Source organism: Convolutriloba macropyga, chromosome 1 (assembly GCF_964194025.1).
Source record: "Convolutriloba macropyga chromosome 1, txConMacr16.3, whole genome shotgun sequence".
Taxonomy (NCBI): domain Eukaryota; kingdom Metazoa; phylum Xenacoelomorpha; order Acoela; family Convolutidae; genus Convolutriloba; species Convolutriloba macropyga.
The window spans coordinates 22349053-22368560 of NC_134468.1; the positions used below are offsets into that span (position 1 = coordinate 22349053).

The 19508-nt window shown below is 35.2% G+C and overlaps 1 protein-coding gene across 7 annotated transcripts in view; it reads right to left on the bottom strand.

The window, feature by feature from the left end:
- LOC142336503 (anoctamin-8-like) overlaps nt 1-19508 on the bottom strand; it is a 110446-nt gene that overhangs the window by 48645 nt on the left and 42293 nt on the right. For 6 of the 7 annotated variants that reach the window (XM_075385421.1, XM_075385445.1, XM_075385394.1 and 3 more), the window contains exon 2: nt 8243-8519. In XM_075385421.1, the coding sequence (XP_075241536.1) occupies nt 8243-8246 (4 nt within the window). In that variant the 5' untranslated portion in view covers nt 8247-8519. Of the gene's footprint in view, nt 1-7950; nt 7976-8242; nt 8520-19508 lie in introns of all 7 variants that reach the window. The other variant, XM_075385438.1, reaches the window with a different exon arrangement.

Consider the following 19508-nt stretch of genomic DNA (forward strand, 5'->3'; position numbering starts at 1 on the left):
AACCGACGAAGATTTTAGTATTAACGACGCAAGCGACGATATAGAGCAGACATGTAGTGCGATATACAATATTGCCGACTCGTTCAGATATGGACGACAAATAAATCAGATCAGAAAGATGTCTTCGGAAAATGTATCTACAGAAAGCCTTAATGACCACACATACGAAGAAATAACCGAAGAGGTACATGCAGTAGATGACGGTCTTGATGATGAAGACTGGTTAGAACTGCAAAAGGGGAATGTAGATATATCGTTAATACAAGAACTAGAACAAGCGAAGGAGGAATACAAACAACGCACACACAAGTGTGATATTGTAGAACCGACGACTCTACATACAGAAGTAGTAAAAGTATCTTGTAAGGACTTACTACTAAAATTAACAGAGTTCACCAAACAAGCTCAACTAGACACAGATACAATTCTGCGCGAACAAATAAATGATCCGGTTTTACAAACCGTTCGCCAGTGGCTAAAGGCAGGCAAAGAACCGCCGAGCACAAGTACAATTAAGCATTGTAAAGGATTACGTGCATACAAAAATATATTTAATCTTCTACTACTCGAGGAACAATATGACTTACTATGCTACAATAAACCAGACGAGAACGGTTTATACGATACCAAAATATGTGTTCCACTATCGCTATTTATGAAGTGTTTTGAGTTAGCACATAATAATCCGCTAAGTGGGCATCGTGGAGACGCATGTACATTTAACAACATTAGTAGATTCTTTTACTCGCCCGGAATGTACAAATGGGTTACAATGCTAATACATGATTGCCTAGATTGTCAGAAGAATAAACCACAAAGACATGATCTAAACGAAGCACCCTTAGAACAGTGGGGAGAACTAGAAACCACCCCATTTCATACTATACACATAGACCACAAGGGCCCATTTAGGCCTTGTAGTAACCAAAAGAAATTTTGTCTAGTTATAGTAGATAGTTTCTCTCGCTTTATACAAGTTTATCCATCAAAAACAACCGATGCACCAGAAACTGTTAAGTTAATAGAAAAATATATTACCCGATTCGGAATCCCCCAGCAAATAGTACATGACAACGGTACTGCATTTTTGAGTAATGATTTTGTGCACTGGACGCATGAATTCGGAATTACCTTAAAACCACGAACCTCATACTCACCTTGGACAAATGGCAAGGTTGAAGTACAAAATAAAAACTTAGCAAATTATTTGCGCAGTTTTATTAACGACACCGGATCGAACTGGGCCAGCCTTACTAATAAGTTTGCCTTTCCACATAATACTGCAATAAATTACAGTACAGGATATACTCCGTACGAGATAGTATTCGGCATTAAACCGCAAATTCCAATTTCCCCTAAGCTAGGCCTACTACGGGATAATAGACGGAATTGTATTTCAGAGTATTGTAAAGACCTTCCCTTACATACTCACTGTGAAAATTCTTGTAAAAACGAGAAAGTAGACAAACTATTACAGAATAGATTGTCTAGTACTATACTACAACGCGAAAATGAATTTAAAATATATATATAGTAAAACGTATACTCGCTGTCGGCAAATTACAAACAAAGCACACGAGTATAGGAATAGATTTAAATTGGGTAGACCAATCAAAATCGGTCGTAAAGTTCTACTAGAGAAGCACGCTAAAGGATTATTGAAATCCAAAAAATTACTAGAGTTACGCTCTGGACCATATACTGTTACTAAACAAATTACTAACACTACGTATGAAATTGTTCATGACACAACTGAACAAAAGAAAGTAGTGCATAGAAATCACTTAGTAGAATACTTTCCTAAAGAACAGGAAATAGACAAGTTAGTACAGGACTATAGTACAAACTATGATGATTCACAGGCCTACTATGATAGGTTCAACCAGTACTCAATAAATAGATTCAATCACCAAACAATTGATAACCCGGAATATATGCCGTGGCCTATTATTAACAACGCAAATATTCAGGCTGAGCAAATAACATCACCGCAACCAGTTGAGTACTCAACTACTGTTAACACGTGCCGGAGTGCGCCTAACAGCCCATACAAAACAAATAGAAATGATAGCACACTACACATCAGAAATTTGTTTAGCCCCCAAAGTAGTTCACAAAGTACTACGTCCAATTCCCATACTTTTAGCCCTATCATTAGTTCAACCCCCCACCCAGTAAAAATAAAACCTAATCCTAACCCAATTCATTCTGATGTCAGACCGCAGAGAACACGGACTGAAATTAAACGCTATGGAAATACAATTCCATCAGATTTAATTCCAAAAGTCCAAAAGAAATAATTCTTTTGTACAAAGTTGTTATTAAAATATACGAAATTATAAAAATAAAATATACAAATTATAAAAATATTTAAAGCAAAAATTTACAAAAATTATAACAGTCGAGACCTAGCAAGTTTAATTAGTTTAATATATTCGCGGGCAATAGTACAGTCTCGAAAGAGAAGCCCGCACCCCAGAACAACAGCCAACCCATACAGTTGCTGAGCAGCTCTTGCTGTCTCAGGGGTCCACCACACTCGCCAAAGCTCGAACACAAAATTCATAAATTCTTCATGGCACTCGGGGTTGGGTGCTGTTAATTTTCGCTCGAACTAAAAAATTCAAAAATTTCATAATCTACGCCAATATATCCCAGAAAAATATTTGTAACTTCAAAAATTTACCTCTTCCACCAACCAACATTTGAGGTACTGCACTGTAGCAGGACATATCTTCGCGTATTTCAATAAATTCCTATCCTTATTATTTACACAATACTCCTGCGCAACCCGCAGCGAATAAAACTCCTCTTCAGAGAGGACAATTTGAGTTGATATATACTGCTCAGAGAGGAAAAATTTCATCTCTCTGGCATCCAGTTCCAAATCTAAGTGTTCGAAGGCAGAATAATTTGCCTCTTTAAACAAATTTAAAATAGTTCTGTTCATTATTCTTCAAAGTTAGACTAGAATTACACTCAGCAAATTTCTCTATATATACAGGAATAGAAATATACCCCAACCAGTTAAATTTCTTTTTCACTCTGTCTTCACGGACAACTCTCAATCAACCAATCAGAATTGAGTATTCTGCCAGTTGCGCGGATAGAAATCCGCTCTCAATAATTTATGTAAAAATACAAATTGATAAAATACAGTTGGAACAGTTAGCCAATCAGGGCTCACTATTTTGCCATCCGCACGGACGGCCAAATTGCCATTGAGAAAACTATAAATTCTCAATTTAACTGAATAGATTCATTATTCTGAATCTCTCGCTTAAAAACTACAACCACACTCTCGTTGACAAATCCTACAAAATTCATTTTTAAAAATGAATCCCGAAATCGAATCTCTGTTCCCCGAGGAGGGAGAGGTTATCGAAACTGAAAACCCCAGAAGGAACTTCACTGAGGTAAATCTTTTGCTTATTCTTTTTCTGTTTCGTCTATTTCTATTTTGCAAAAACAGATACATAGAAAATGTCACAAAATTATTTGTGACCGCAACCTTAATTTTATCTAATTTCACAACTTGTGAAAACCCAGACTCTGAAATTTTCACAGATTTAAAAACTGCTCACCATCACTTATACGCAAAAACTGCAACATCACTAAAAGTCGCTCACTACGATTGTTCACTTATGGACTCTAATAAATTGTACTCACTAAACAAAGTCGCTCCTTGTAAAATTGAACCACAAAATGTTGAAATTTCAAAAGTCAAAGGACAAATTTTCAACCGTTTCTTTAGAGGAAAATTAGAAGCTACTATGTGTAGAGCCAGCCACCAAAGCATTAGGTGGTATTGCGGCCTTTTCGACGCTAGTGGAATTGATGCAAAACGTAGCACAATTACCACAGACGTAGATTTAACTCCAGAGCAGTGTAGGCAGGCTAGATTAACTAATAAGTTAAGTATTAACGGAAAAGAAATTCCGATTAAATTAAATGTAAGAACAACTTATGTAAAAAATTCCGGTCCAAATATTGGAGAAAATCCAAACGAATGTGACGATTCTGGCTGGATAATTCACGATACATTTGAAACTTATATGCAGGATACAACATTAAATGTTAACCTGCGGGGAGGGTCAGTAAATAACTGGCAAAATATTCCCCTGCCTTGCACATTATCAGAAGGCGGTTGTCAAAGCACGTCAACCGACCCCCATGCTTATAGCTGGGAGAAACAAGATAATTGCTTGTTCGCTTTAAGAGAACAATTTGAAGGCAAAATGATAAAAATAGGAGATAATTACTATATCTCTAAAGAATCAGAGAAAGAACAAAGCTTTCTATTTCAAGTGTTCAATAAGCCTCAATCGCTATGCAATAGCAATAATATAGTTTATCCGTCACCGTACGACACAATATATGTTGAATTTACAGGCAGGTTTAATATGAATACAGGAGAGGCACTCGAGCCTCTACCTAATATAAATAGAATTACTAGACTTCCGAACAATTCACTAAGTTCGCTTAATATCTCCCGAACAGAGATAGATTACGAGGCACATTTGAATACTAAATTCGACTACTATTAGTACACTAATTTCCGAAGGCTACAACTCTCTGAAATAAATACTATACAACAAATTTGTGAACTAGAACGTTCACTTAAAAATACACAACTTGCATATTCGCGTCTCAGCCCTAAGCTGGCTGGTTTTCTGTTAACTAATAACAGATCTATGTTTTTAGAGACAAACGGCAATATAGCCTGGCTCTATCACTGTCCAAAATTTTATTCGCCTTTACAAGTAATGGATACTTGTTACGATCAAATACCGGTGTTATATAAAAATAAAGTTCGCTTTATCGATCCAGTTAGCAGACAAACTTTCACTACTGCTAAACAACAACCATGTAACGACAAACAAAAGAATCTTTTTCAACTAGATATTGAAAATGATAACTCTTGGATCGAACTAACTCCAAGTATAACACAAGTCACCGGGCCAGCATTATTTGCCCCCAGCAATCAGAAACACAAAATGGTTTCGATGAAATTTAAAAACGGAGAGGAAGTTTCTTTTCATGTTAAAGAAGACATGATTGCATTTTGGAATGATGTAACTTTAAATTCTGAAATGAAAGACGCAGCGCAAGAGTTTTCTCGTGAATTAGTTGAGATTCAACATAATAAAAGCCAGCCTAGTGGTTATAGCAACTACCACACTACAAAAACAATATATTTAGATTCTCTAATCTCGTCACAATTCTTACACAACCGGTATATAAAAGCCTTCGGCCGAATACACTATTATTTGGAACAATGCGGAATTACTTTCGCTGTATTCCTTTTTGTGAAATTTATAATCGACATTGTAGTTTGCATCATTCGAGCACTACAAATACACAAAATTACTGGAGCCTCAGTGAGTTTTGGGAAAGTAATACTATCAGCTACTTTCAATATACTTTTTCAGTCTATAGTAACTTCAGTATTTCGTCCTACTGAAGAAAGAGACGACTCAGAACACTTAGTACAAGCCCCAACTTATAAAGAGCCGACTATAAACATATACCCTCCAATACAAAGTGAGCTACAATCAATTAGACAAGAGAGGGAAAATCACTCTAGCAATGATGATTTCCCAACCTCTACAGTGTAATTAAATCTAATCAATTACAACTATAAATAACCCTTTGTATAAAAATTTTTTAGAACATCACCCTGGACGACAATGACTTTCTGCTGCCAGCATTCGAGGAATTACTAGACGATGCCCCTCCATCAGAACTTCCCATCGACATTGTCACACAATATCTAACAACAACCGAGGAGCCCCAATCATATGAGCAACAAGATACCCAACAACTGTTAGAACAGCCTCAACAACCACAACCAGGACCATCACAACTCCAACCACCAGTGGCAGCAGTCCTGCCAAAGACACTTACTGTGCAGGACAAAATCAACCGCCAAATCAAAACCGAACAACTAGTGTGCAACCCAAGCTTCAAGGGGCACCCGAAATATGATATGAGCTTGAACTATAAATTGCAAAACCACGCTAACCTATACAAACTGATCTCTTATAACCCCAAAGCAAAAACTTACAGAGCTAAGAATTTAGGCATCGATAAACAAATCATCTCTGTCCCATTTCATTTCCTAACCGCAAACCTCGACAGCTCAGAAGACAACTACATTCGAAACCTCGAGCAAAGTTTCCTCAAGGAACGTTACAAGAATTTCCAGCTCCAGCAGCGCAATGAAAGCCTCCTGAGAGAACTAAGAGACTATCGACATGGAGACTTTCGAGGTAACGACAAATTTTCGAATCTCTGAGCCGGGGAGAAGGCACAAAAACTTTTTTTTACATAATCTGTAAACCTTAAAATTTATAACTTGTCTTTTTTTATCTGTAAACATTAAAATTTATATGTGTACCCTTATTGATGCTATGATTTTCATTTTACCCCCACTAAGGACCGGGTCGGGATGTACTGAAGTAATGTTTATGTTGAATACTTAGCTTAACTAAGCTAAGTATCCAAATTACATCATTCTAAAAATAGAATGATGTAATTAGCTGAACCATTCATATTGCACAAAATGTCCGTCCAGCCAAACGGACATTTTGCCATCCAGCAGGACGGGAACTATCCCGTTCTGAGAACTATATATAGCAGAGAAAGAATCACAACTTTGAGAAATTAAGAATTAATAACTCAGAGAAACTGAGAATTTAATATCTCCAAATCGAGAAAGTAATCTCGAAGCAAAAGTATTTCCAAAGTGAAATTGCTAATCCAATCTTCTCAACTAGATCGAGTAACGAATAGTTAGAGATAACTTTCAAGTCAGGACTTTATTCGAAAGGGAATAATAAGTTACTGATAACATTTCGAGTTAGTAAAGTTTTTACTAACTTTCCCGACCTTCTCCTCTTTCTAACTTTCATAACTTCTAACTTTTATAACTTTATGTTTTAACCCTTATAACCTCATCACTTTAGCTGTAAATTTATCTATGTTAGATTTCTATAAAGATTATATAAAACTTATAACTAGATCAATTAGTCAAATTTACTTACTTAGATCATTAAATACCTTTATGAGACTTATCAGGCTTAGAAAGATAGCATATGCTAGGAGTACGACCATCGAGTCAGAAGTTTGAACCTTCGCACCCCCTACCCACTAGTATATCGGTAACAATTTTTCGACGCCATACATCAATTATTTTTGAACAGTACGTAAACTTTTCAAAATTTCCTATTTCTTCTTCTTTTGTTGGACAATTAAGTCAGAAATGTGGATGAGCCGAGTACAAACATTTTGTGCAAAAGCACATTTGCGAGCGTCCTTGTTTCCTCAAATGTACGTTAATATGCGCAAAACGCCAATATCAAAATCTCACACGAGAAAACGGATGGAAAACTTTGAAACTTGAATAAAAAGAGCCACATTTTTCTCTAATTTTCTTTGAAAACTACTATAATTTCCGCCGTAATTTTTAACTTCTTGTGAACTTTATTTTTAAAACAATCTCGGATTTACAGACATAAATTAATCCATAATATTTTTTGAAGAATTATTGAGGGGTCTCAGATATCTTTCAGTTTAATTGCAAAGCGAAACAATTGCCAAATGCAGCGCTAAAAGCTTCATCGCTACATCTATCGCGATCAGGAATATTTTCGTAATTAATTTTAACAATAAGCTCAACAACTAGAGCACAAATTAGCGTGAAAAACGTGCGCATTTTCCCACTTTCAACTAAATTTGATAATGTAAATTTGGTCTTGCTAACAATGAATATATCACAGAGAGTTTATTTTATGTTGTTGTTTTTTTACCATGTTTCATTCTAGATGCATCTTATAGTAATCAACAAAAACAGATTTTCCACATTGTCTTTTCTGTCGATTTCACTCCCGATACTCACTGTAAGCAAGATCTGTTTTGTTAATCAAATGTGAACAGACTAAAACTTACCTGCAATATGGGGGGACGGAATAAGCTGAACAAATCAATGACGCTGTATGCAGAATGTAGTCAAAGAAAATTTCAGTCACACCGGGGATTATTTTCACTTCCTTTTAAGTTGGAAGATTGATTGAAACCCAGGTAAATATAACCATACTATTGGTTACCCTGTTGTACCTTTAAAATGGCAGGAAGAAAAGATTGTTTCTTCATTGGGTATAATGGGAGTTCTGGGTGAGGGGAGGGGGTTGAAGGGAGTTGATAAAGCGTTTAGCTAATGGGCTTGAAATGTGATACTTACCCATAAAGTCCCTTCTGTTACAACTCTTCAGCAACTGTCGTAGTTTAGCACAAACTGCGAGCGAAGAGTGGAAACAAGCTGACTTGACAACTAAACCGAATTGGGACCCAGTTCTTTTGTAATATTTGCTAACGTTAGTAGAAGTCAAAGATTCTTCTCAATTGAAGTTAGCAGAAAATGTGGAGTGATTGAGTGACGTCATAATGGTGTTGTTGTGGAAAAGAAGAAAGAAGAGAGATTGTTTCCTAACAGAGGTCGAATGGCTTGGAAGTGGTTACTAAAACAAAATTTAGTTGTCATTACAATTTAAAAGCAAATAACACTCCACAACTTTTGTCACCACTCCAATACCCTTAGGAAGCTGTATGTGTATTTGACAACTAAATAGCACAGACCAACAAGCCGACAAAACTTTTACTCATTTTTCTCCAAATGCGTTCTTTTTTCAATTATTTTTCGCTCAATTTTTAAGTAACTTTCGAAATTCACGTATTTTTTTAAATTTGGTCAGATTTCTTTCCAATTTTTTTCCAAATGTTTCTAATTTCTGCTTTCGAACTTCAGTTCAATCTCCGAACTTTCTCTGCGTGCTGCGATACAGTCTATGTAACCTAAAAGGTAGCCATGATATGGAATCAAATGTCGAAAGATGTCAGAGTGCTCTGAAAAAAAGGTCTTTTATAAATATATTCTATCTGAGACTTTTATCATATCACGTTAGCTCAATTTAACACATGGGAAAGATCTTCTGCAATCTTGGGGAAAAATCTTCTGAAGTGAATTCTGCTTTATCGCCACTCTGATAGGCGGGCCCGTCTTTGAGCAGGTATGATTTAGAGTTAAAAATTTCCCGCTGACAGCTTTTCAAAATATCCAGCTGATTATTTGGAAAGATCCATTCGAACACGAAGCCAGGTGATAAGTTTAAACACAAGTCCAAAAATCCAAAACATAAGCCCAAACCTCAAATATGACCGGACAACGCTGAACTTCGGCAAAAAAAGAGCTTGATAGCCGATTCTCAACATAGCCGAAATGGCGCTAATTTCTTCTTTAATCCAATGTTACAAATTAAGGTACATTTACGCGTAATTTATTTGGGTTAATTGAATTCTGTTTACCGCTTCAATTTTTCGGCTTTCCGGTACTTAGGGTTCTATCTTGGGGTTTAGATTGGTTCCAGGGGCATTTTGTTTGCCCGGGGCGCTGGCGGCGTTATCAACAAATGGGTTCTTCCAGTTATGCATATAAGAACAACATGATCTGCTCTCGTCAAATCAAAAACGTCTCAATGGAAACATTTCAAAAGAAATCTTTGCAAAAGCTCTAAAGTGGTTAATGTGTCCGTTCTCTGTTTGAAATGTTTACTAAACTATAAACTACAGTAGGCAGCTTACGCAATGGTTTTGCAAGGAGTATTGCATTTCCACTCAAATTAGGGTTTTCTGGGTTTGTAAAGCGAGTTGAAAGAAAATGGCAAATTAGTGGAAAAGTTGAGCTCACTGTCACAACATAATGCGAATATGTTTGACAGGCTTAGTGGTATTCATTTAGTTATACAATCTCTGGGCGCGTTCTGCAAAAGCTGCAAACTCAGATCATGAAGCAACTGGAAGCAATACGAGCAGCCACAGAGTACAGAAAATAAACTGCAGATCAAATTCATCAAGCTAAGGGGAGTCTTTGCTCATGAATTACAATATTTTGCAAGCATACTTATATGGAAAAAAAAATGTTGCAAGACTAGATAAACTAAAATTGCAGTGCACTTGTTAAAGTATTTGAATTTTTGTCATTGCTTGGAGAGAAATTTTTGCCACAATGTTTGCTAACGTAGACGGGTTGCCCAGGATGAGGTTCGTGAGCCTAGACAGGTATCGGCCAGACAAACTTGAGTCGTGGACACGACCAAGTTCATAGTCTGCACAATGTTTTGGCCGCGCTATTGCGTCTGGACCATGTCCAATTTTGATCTGGTTGGTCCAACCCATGCATAATTTCAATCTAATTTTACTCTCTGATATCCAATCATCGAACCGTTCGGTCTGGCCCATACTAGTGTTTTTGGTCTGGCTAAAAACTATCAAGTTTCAGAACGTCCATCGAGAAATAAAAACAAACCCGGCAGATTGCCGGAAAATAGCCGCCCTTGATTCCAATAAGCATGATTGGGATTGAAAGAATAGAAGCTATTGAAAAAAAAATTGTACAAAAACATTTTTTAAGTCCAAGTTATTTTGATGGCATTTCGTAATTGAACATAATTCTGCTTCTTAGAGAGAGGCTACAGGGGCTGCCATCAATACCAATAAGCATTAGAGATGGTAACTAAGACTTATAGGAATGACGTTCTAATAGCGGTCATCTAAAACTGGGCTTTATGGGTTTATCCCGTTTCTATTTCTGACTTCATTTTTTTATACTGACTTTGTTCATTTTGAATTGCTTTGCTGAGCAACTGATGTTCAAAATCACTTTCAGCAGAATGAGAGAAGAGAGAAACTAGCTTAGAGAAGTCAAAAAAGATTTCACGCAAAATGTTGAAAAAGCGGCAAAATGAGGTAAAGCGAAACATTTTTTGTTCGACGAAGTAAAAAAACATAGCAGGACAAGTCCTGACGTACAATTCAAAGAATTTTCATTGACTATTCAGAAAAACTAGACCTAGAATGGACTATGAGTGAATTGGGAAAACCATTTTTAAAAAATCAGATCAAAAAAAATTAAAGAAACAGAAAATCAATGTCAATATGCCACATGTGAACAAAAAAACCACTAGCTAAAAATGGAAATTTGGTTCAAACAAAAACTAGGCCTACAATGAGCTGTGAATGGATTGGGAAACCCATTTAGAAAAAATTTCGATCCAAAAAATCGAAAAAACAGTAAAAATCAGAGTGAAATTGCCGCATGTGAACAAAAAACCACCAGCGATAAAGCGAATTTTCGTTCAAACACCGTTTTCTTACTCTACTTTAAAATTATAGCGAAAAAAGTTCTCGCCGCAAAACCACTCGCTTTTTGGCTCCACTTCCTGTTTCAGTGTGACCAAAAGCACTACTCCAATTTAACTTCAAAAATCATGAAAATGTGTGAACAGATCTTAAAAAAAAGACAGCGCCCCAATACAATTCAAATTCTTTGAATTGTAAAAAAATTAGAAGCGCTATAATAGCCAGTTGAGAAAATGAGGGGGGCTATTAATCAAGAGAGCTGGCTCTGATCGCAGTCAAAGCATGATAGGTGGACCCATCAAAATTCAGAAGTCCAACCCAAGACAAGAACCAGTCCTCTGAAAAAAAAAGTTAGCTGCAGAAATGACCATTTTCATAAACATCGGCTGAATTTTAGCTAATGGCAACATAGTATTGACGCTTCAAAAACAAGCTAATTTGATTACCAAAAATGAGTTGTTCTTAGAACTGATACGTTTTAATACAAAAAAGTCAAAACATTTTAAACTGACGTTCTGGCTCAAAAATTGAAATGCAAAAATTATAATTTTTAAGTTGGTTCTTCATGTCAAGTCAGTCTGGCCCAGGGTCTGCATTGGGTACGTTCGCTCTGGCCTAGGGTGACCAAAGTCTCTTCGGGGAAACCTTTGGTCTGTTTGGTCTGGCCTACTGTTTGGACTTGTTAGGTCTATCCCAGGGACTGTTTTGCGTCTGTTCCGTCTGGCCCAGGGCCTGGCTTGGATTTGCTTGGTCTGGCCCAAGGTCCTGATAATTTGGTCAAGCCCAGGATTTGGCTTGGGTCTGTTTAGTCTGATCCGGGTCGGCCAACTTCTGGACCATACCTAACTTTGAGTCTGCACGGCCTGAATGTCCTATCCACGATCGAAATCCGTCTGACCCATACCTGTTTTGAGTCGAGGACATCATCGTGCGATATTTAACAATGTCAATTGCTTTTGTTAGTTGATGTGTTGGAGGTTTATTCCCTATCTGAATATCGTTCAACCATGTATGAACCCCCCCCCCCCACCCCCCCCCCCCCCCAACGTCATCCCAAATTGTTCAGCCCATACCAGTTTTTAATAAAGGACCTTATCCTGGGTATTTTCAGCGACGCATAAAATATATACTATCTGTTATTGCAAAGCTAAAAATTATTTTTCACGAAGATTGTTCCAAAAACTTCTAAAAAACACGATTTAGGAAAGCAATTAATTATCAATAAACGTGCTTTTTGTGTCTTCGAGATATTTGTCGTCTAATAAACAGCGTTTATAGATTTTGTAAAGGATCGTAACAATGTCCAGGCCATTTGACAATTTAATTTTTCAAAAATTTATCGTTTTTTGTAACTGATTAAATTATACTCGCCCTTGAACTGATAAGTGCGAACTGATTAGCAACGGTTTGTCAAATTCTCAACCAGACCAAACATAACCGACTAAGGTTGGCTCTCAAATTGCTCTAAAAAACTGACAAGCATTCATAAGTAACAACAGAGGCTAGTTTTACGTTTTTTGAAAGTGGAGTGGGCTGAGCATGGGGTGTTAAGGTCGCGGTTGGGTGCGCAAGGGAGCAAGCGTACTGGGCTATGGCTGGAATGAGGTGGGGGTGGGAAATATGGGATTGGGGTTGGAGAGAGGGGAAGTGGGGTAGTGGAGGGAGAGTGGGCGGGTGAACGAGGGGCTCAAAGTCTAAGAAATGCCCTGCACACCCCCAAATTTTTGTTCCCTGAATTGCTTCAGTAATTTGCAGACTTAGATACTAGTGAGTGCGCTCCGGGTTTTACCTGATTATCTCATTTTCAGGACGAACAATCAAAACCGTCAGACGAAAAATCGGTCAGGCAAAAAATCACATAATAGAGACTGCACAACTAATATAATTGCTACAAACTTTGCTTGAGTGCAATTAATAAGTTATAACTCGGATATATTCACTAATGCCGTAAATAAATTGGAAGAATTTATCGCCTGTGAAATATCCACACAAAGACACATGCACACAAATAAAGTTGATGGATAAAAAATGTTGGCCATTTTTTATGTTTTCTAAGAACCTTTAAGCACTGCTTTAAGAAAAAGTTTTTTAATAAACATATTATCTGGAGACTTGCTGCAAATTCAGTCTAATAGCTTGACTCTGTTCTCCTTCATTGGAGATGTAAAAAAATAAACAGAAAACAGATGAAACAAGACAAAACTGAACCAAATGAGGTTTTTGCGAAATGCTTCAACCTTTTTTTTAGCAAACATAAGTTGTGTTTCTCTAATTTTGTTCAAAGCTGAAAAATAAATTTTGCTCATAAATTATATATAGAAGAAGTTTATTAAAAATGGTTCCGCTTCCTTCTTTTTGAAACATTTATTCACGTCTGTCTGTACACACTGACAGGTTTTTTTTCCATATTTTGGGCCCTAAGACAATTATGGAAAACTTCTCAGCAGAAATCACAACATAAATGCTCAACTATTTGGTTTCCTTTTCTTATCTGTTCTTTGACAGAGGAAATTAATTGTTTTTTGTCAATTTGCCCAATTTTCAGATTTGCGTAACTTTTTGCATTTCAAGTACTCTATTGTGCACATCAATGTGAGCCAAAGCCTGCCCTACTAATTTTGTTCCAGTGTATTAATCACTGATTGTTCCTGAAATCTGATGATTGGGAGATAAAAGCAGACTTCAATCTCCATATTCATGCTCTCATGTTAAATAGTAAATAGAGCAATTCACTATAATATGAAATCAATTAAGCTGCGTTCGAGTACAAACAAGTCTAACCGGTCGAAAGATTTCTTCGTTATGAAGAGAAATAGAATCAAGACATATATTTTGCATTCAGAGCAGTAATATAATGCAGAATTTGAATTTGGGTGGAATGAAGTTGGGTGGAATGAAGCGGAAGATCTATTTACGCTAGCGGACAAACTTCTTCCGCCCCATAAACCACCTAATGAGTTCACGCCCAGAGGAAATCACCGCCTTCACAGAGATTAAAAATGATATCGAACTTGATCTCTCCTAAATAACTTGAAAAGAAGCAAACTTTGATCAGTGAAGTCAACTGTTTGAGGCTCCAGACCAATATGACATCATATCGGTCCAAAATCGAACGCACATGCCTCTTTCCAGGACCTAATTACAGGTGTTGAGTCTGCTCAGAGGTCGCTTTGGTCTGGAATGGTCTGATTAGAAATCATTTCGGTCTGGGACCTCAACAATCGCGCTGTCATACAATGATCATATATGGCTTCTCCATAAACCAACAGGAATCATAAATAAAATTAATACTGTCAAAAATTGACATAATAGATTCAACTGGTTGGAAACTATAAAAATTGTGCCTATTCCTTTCATGGAAGCGAAAAAACCAAGAATAATCAAAAACGTGAGGTAACTTGCAAGATCTATTCCGTTCACTGCAAAACCTACATCAATAAAGTTTGCAGACCCAAAGTAACTCAAACTGAACCAATTAAGCCTATAATAGCAAATTGAAAACAAAAGACACAAAAAGGCAATTTTTGTCTTTCGTTTCTTGAGAAACAAAAACTTTTCAATGATAACACATGCTCACGCAAACAACTCAACGCTGCAACAATAAATCGCACCAGAGCACATCGAACATGAACATTTACTGACCAGATCCCACTAACTTTGTAAAAAGTAACAAAATATTGGGATGAATCGTGAGAAATTTGATATGAAACAGGCTATAAGAGTGAGAATCATAAGACCCAACCTAAATTACAGTTACTTGAAAAAAAACATCAGGCGTTCCAATAGACATTTTTTGTCACAGAGGGCCAAGAATAACTAAAATAGAAAAAAATTAGATATATCCTGAGAAAATGAGCATCAACTTAGTAGCTTTGCAATTAACAATATATGGCTTTAGAAAACAATAATTTTTGTGTACAATTGAATATTTGCAAATTAAAGAATTCCGCTTTAAAATAGATTGTTAGATTCTTAGGTAGATTCTCAATTACTTCGATTTATCAATTATTTTTATTTCCAATTATTTTTGCAAATTTAGGTCTTGTACATCCTATTTGGATGTTTAACAGAGGAAAAATAAATAAAATACTTCAATATGAAAAATCCCGTCATTGAAAATCAATACGCCTATGGAACTCTAAAGTTTCAGTGTTCTTGTTGAGTGCACCACGACACAAAAACAGAAAAAATGACGGTTGGTTTAAACGAAACTTAAAACGCGCTTTTATTTTTGTCAACCCACAAACATATTAAACATTTCCTATTTGAAAGAAAACTGGAATTCCCAAACCGCTTTGTTTTTGGTTTTTTCCAAAATTTTTATTTCATTGTACTGAATTTTTTCTACCACACTCTAAATTTTGGCGGCAAAGTTGTTTTACACTTAAGTGACCCGAGAAAACAAATAGCATTAGATTATAATAGATAAAACAAAAATATATCAAATTAGGTCATGGAATAAAATTATTTTATTTCTGAAACATACGAGTGACTGTCATGTTTGGTTAAAATTTGAAAAAAAGCTGAGGTCTTCCAATCAAAAAATCTTTACAATTTGGATCAATTGTCAGTAGTTTGTAACAAAAACCAAGCTGTATAGATCTAAGTGCCTGGCCAAAAATTCATATTAAAGTAAACTTTTACCACTAAATAGCTGTGTTTTTAGTAGATGAAACAATAAACACTATCGTCCCAAAAAATTTTGTTATCAAAGCAGAAAAATATCAAACCAAATAAATGGGCCAACTTTGCCATAAACAAAATAAATTATCAGCTTAAAATCTGAGAAAAAAAGAAAGCAAACAGGAAATTGGACATTCATTTTACATTTCAGAAGGGAGGAAGGATAACTCTGTTTCTCGCAAAAACAGTTAAATTTTGGTTTTAGATAATAATAATATTAATAATAGGAGTAAAAATCCGTAAAAAACAAAATCGAATGCAACTGATATTAACATGAGCTGATTCAGAGGGCTACTGATGCTATTTGAGAAAATTTTCCATTTGCTATCTCATTTAATAATTTGTTGATAATCATTTAAATTAGAAATTTCGAAATACCATAATAACAAAAGTTTGAAGTAGATTAAGCCACTAAAACAGCAAAGAAGAACACTTGTCTTGTTTTCTCCGCCAAAATTTTCCGGAAAACCCATCAACCGTTTTGGAAGAAAAACCAATGTTTTGTCATATATAACAATTTTATTGAATTTCCATCTTTCATTTTAAGCGAAGTTTTGAGTAAACGTAGCAAGATTAGGCAAGAGAAGTTTTTTTACGCAATAAAACGGAACATTTACGTTATATATATTTTTGTATATCCAGGTTGGATTTTAAAAAAAAATAATCTCTGGAAATCCTTGGCTCAAAAATTATCTCAAATTTTTAAAAGAAGCTTCACAAAGATTCTTGAACGTAAAAAGTATTCAGATAACATGTTCGCTCTTGAGCAAGATTGTGTCTAATTATTTAAAAGCCTTGGATATACACGCAACGAGAACAATATTAAAAGAACAACTTCTTTGCAAAACAAAAAAACTTCCTCAATGAAAATCAAGCAAGCTATCAAAAACAACTACGAATAGGGACAGTAGAAAAATAGTCGCCAATATTTTTCCATGAAAACTGTTTTCAAAGTTAAAAAATTATCAGAACTTTAATAAGTGATTAAAACTCAATTGCAACGAAAAACTAACAATAGTTACTTCTTACCTTTTCAATAGCATTGATGAAAATTTGCATAGTGAATTGAGATGAAAAAAAAATATCTGGACCCCAAAGCAACCTGGTCTTCGTTCCCTGTTCTGCTCCACTATTTTTGAAATACAAAGTAAATTACTCTTTTAATTGACCAAACATTTAAATTGCATGAAGAGATCTTTAATAAAGTTGTGTGTGTGTGCAAACACAGTAGCCATTGAAATTGCTTTAAATTTTGGCTAATTGCTTTAAATTTTGGCCACAACAGGTGCAAATTTTTTTCCAGAAGTTGATTTTTTTCAGTAAAATTGTAGACGCGAAGAACTTTACTTTGATACCACATATGCTAGATTGAATTGCCAACAAAAAGTCAAAAAGTGTCTGATCGAAGCACGTTGAGCATAAAGTTCTCCGTTTTTTCTAATAAACTGTGCGTACAATAATTTAAACAGATGTTTAGTAAATCTGATATAGTTTTAAATCCTGACATTCAAGTTAAGCCAACTCTAATGTTGCACATGCAATGGAAGTAGTTTCGGTTAACTGCTGTGGTTATCAAAAACTTTGTCACCGAATTTCTTTTCGAGATGTCTGTTGTACGGAAAAATTTCAAAAGTAACAAAAAATGCTTAAGTCAAACAACGTGACACAATACTTGACGAGAGCCAAAAAACTTTTGAAATATTCAAACATAATTGGCAAGCCTGTTAATGTAAATAACAGATGTATTGATAAAGTTAACAATAATAAAACACCATCACATGTCAGTCAAAATATAGATTATAACATCCTATTTACGTTATAACCGCTTGTTATGTGTTGTATGTCTTTTTTCAATTATGGGTATATTCCAAGTTACCCAGTGGCATGAAAAGTAGATTTCAAAGCTCCTCAAAAATTGGTCGGATCTTTTAATTAAAAAGAAAAAAATTGATGTTATGCAAATTAGATCTCTAGTAAAGTTAGAGCATGAATAATAATCCCTGTTGGTTTCTCCATGAAACCTACTTGTTCAAGCATAGTGTTATTGCATTAACAAATAAACATTCCTATTGTCTTAGATGACAAATGGTTACGAGGAAGGGAACAAGAGGCAGATAAATTTAAATGATAAAAAGCACAGCAGTTGTTAAAGGGAGCGTGCCTTGAAAAGTTTTTGTCAAAATTTCTTAATTTTATTCTGAAATCTCCATTTTCTTGAAACCAGTTGTCCTTAATCAAGCAGTTTTATCTGCCCAATTAACTCAAATCGAAAAAATATTTCGTCTTCGGTAAATTTTATTTAAAGAATAGCACTGTCTTCCAACCACCATTGAGTGTGGAGTTACCAAGTTAACTTCCATTACACCCAAAAACATCACAATGTTTGGTTCTGAATTTTGCAAAATCCTGTTTTAATCTTGTTTGGGAATTTTTTTCGGGCCTTATGCCAAAGTTTAGGGTGCAAATTTTTTTGCACTGTGGTGTCAAAATCATGGAACCACTCTTACCTTTTGGAACATATTTTAAATCTCCTTCAGTCCTCTAAGTTATTGAGAAAACTCTTAATACAGAAGTTTGCATGAGTATCTTTTTTTAAGAAAAGCACAAACAATTAGTTTTTTGTGCGTACAATTTATAGTCATAGATATCAGGACAAGAACTGGAATAGGAAACAATATTACATACAGAAAAGACAAAAACATAACCAACAGATTGCCAGAAAATAGATGTTGTTGATTTCCATAACCAAAACTGGGACTTCAAGAACAGAAAAATAATGAATAAAAAATGATTTTTGTAAAAAATATATTATTAAAGTGCAAAACAATTTTGATGCCTTTTTTGAACATACAATTTTGCACATACAACGGTTTATTAACGAGAGGGTATAATAGGCTGTTAGCAAAACTATTAGGCATTTGAGATGATTGCTAAGACTTAAATGAAAAAATTTTAAGTGGCGAGCATATAAAATTTGGCTTCATGGGTTTATCCCGTTTCTATATTTGAATTTGTTTTTCGATATTGAATTTGTCAAACCTAGGTAAAACCACTAAGCAACTGCAGCGTAACGACAATTTAAGCAGAATGAGATAAGAACAAATTTATACCAGAAATTTCGGAAAGACTTCACACAAAATGTTGAATAAGCTGTGAATTAAGATAAAGCGAAACAACTTTTTGTTTCATAACTAGCTAAAACTTAGTCTGACAATTCCGGAACCATCCCAAAATTAAAATTGAATTCAAATGCTACTAATTAATCATTTCAATCAGCTTTTTATATTATTAAAAACAAAGAAATGAAGAAATCAGTAAAAACGTATTTCTGAAATCTACTTTTCTCAAACAGGTGTTTACAAGTTGCAAATCCAAATCAATTAATCTCCCTCAACTTTGTGATACTAATTTTGTGAAATCTATTAGCCGCTACACAATAGACAAACAGCAGATACAAACAGTAGAGACAATGGACATGGGAGATAAGTAGCAAGAAAACCTACAAGAAAAAATCTCGGAACATAGAAATTGAACTATGATTTTAATTTTATTACAAAACCGTCTAGCGATATTTAATACATATGTTGTAAAAAAAGTCTTCAAAATTATTATGATACTAAGTGTTCTCC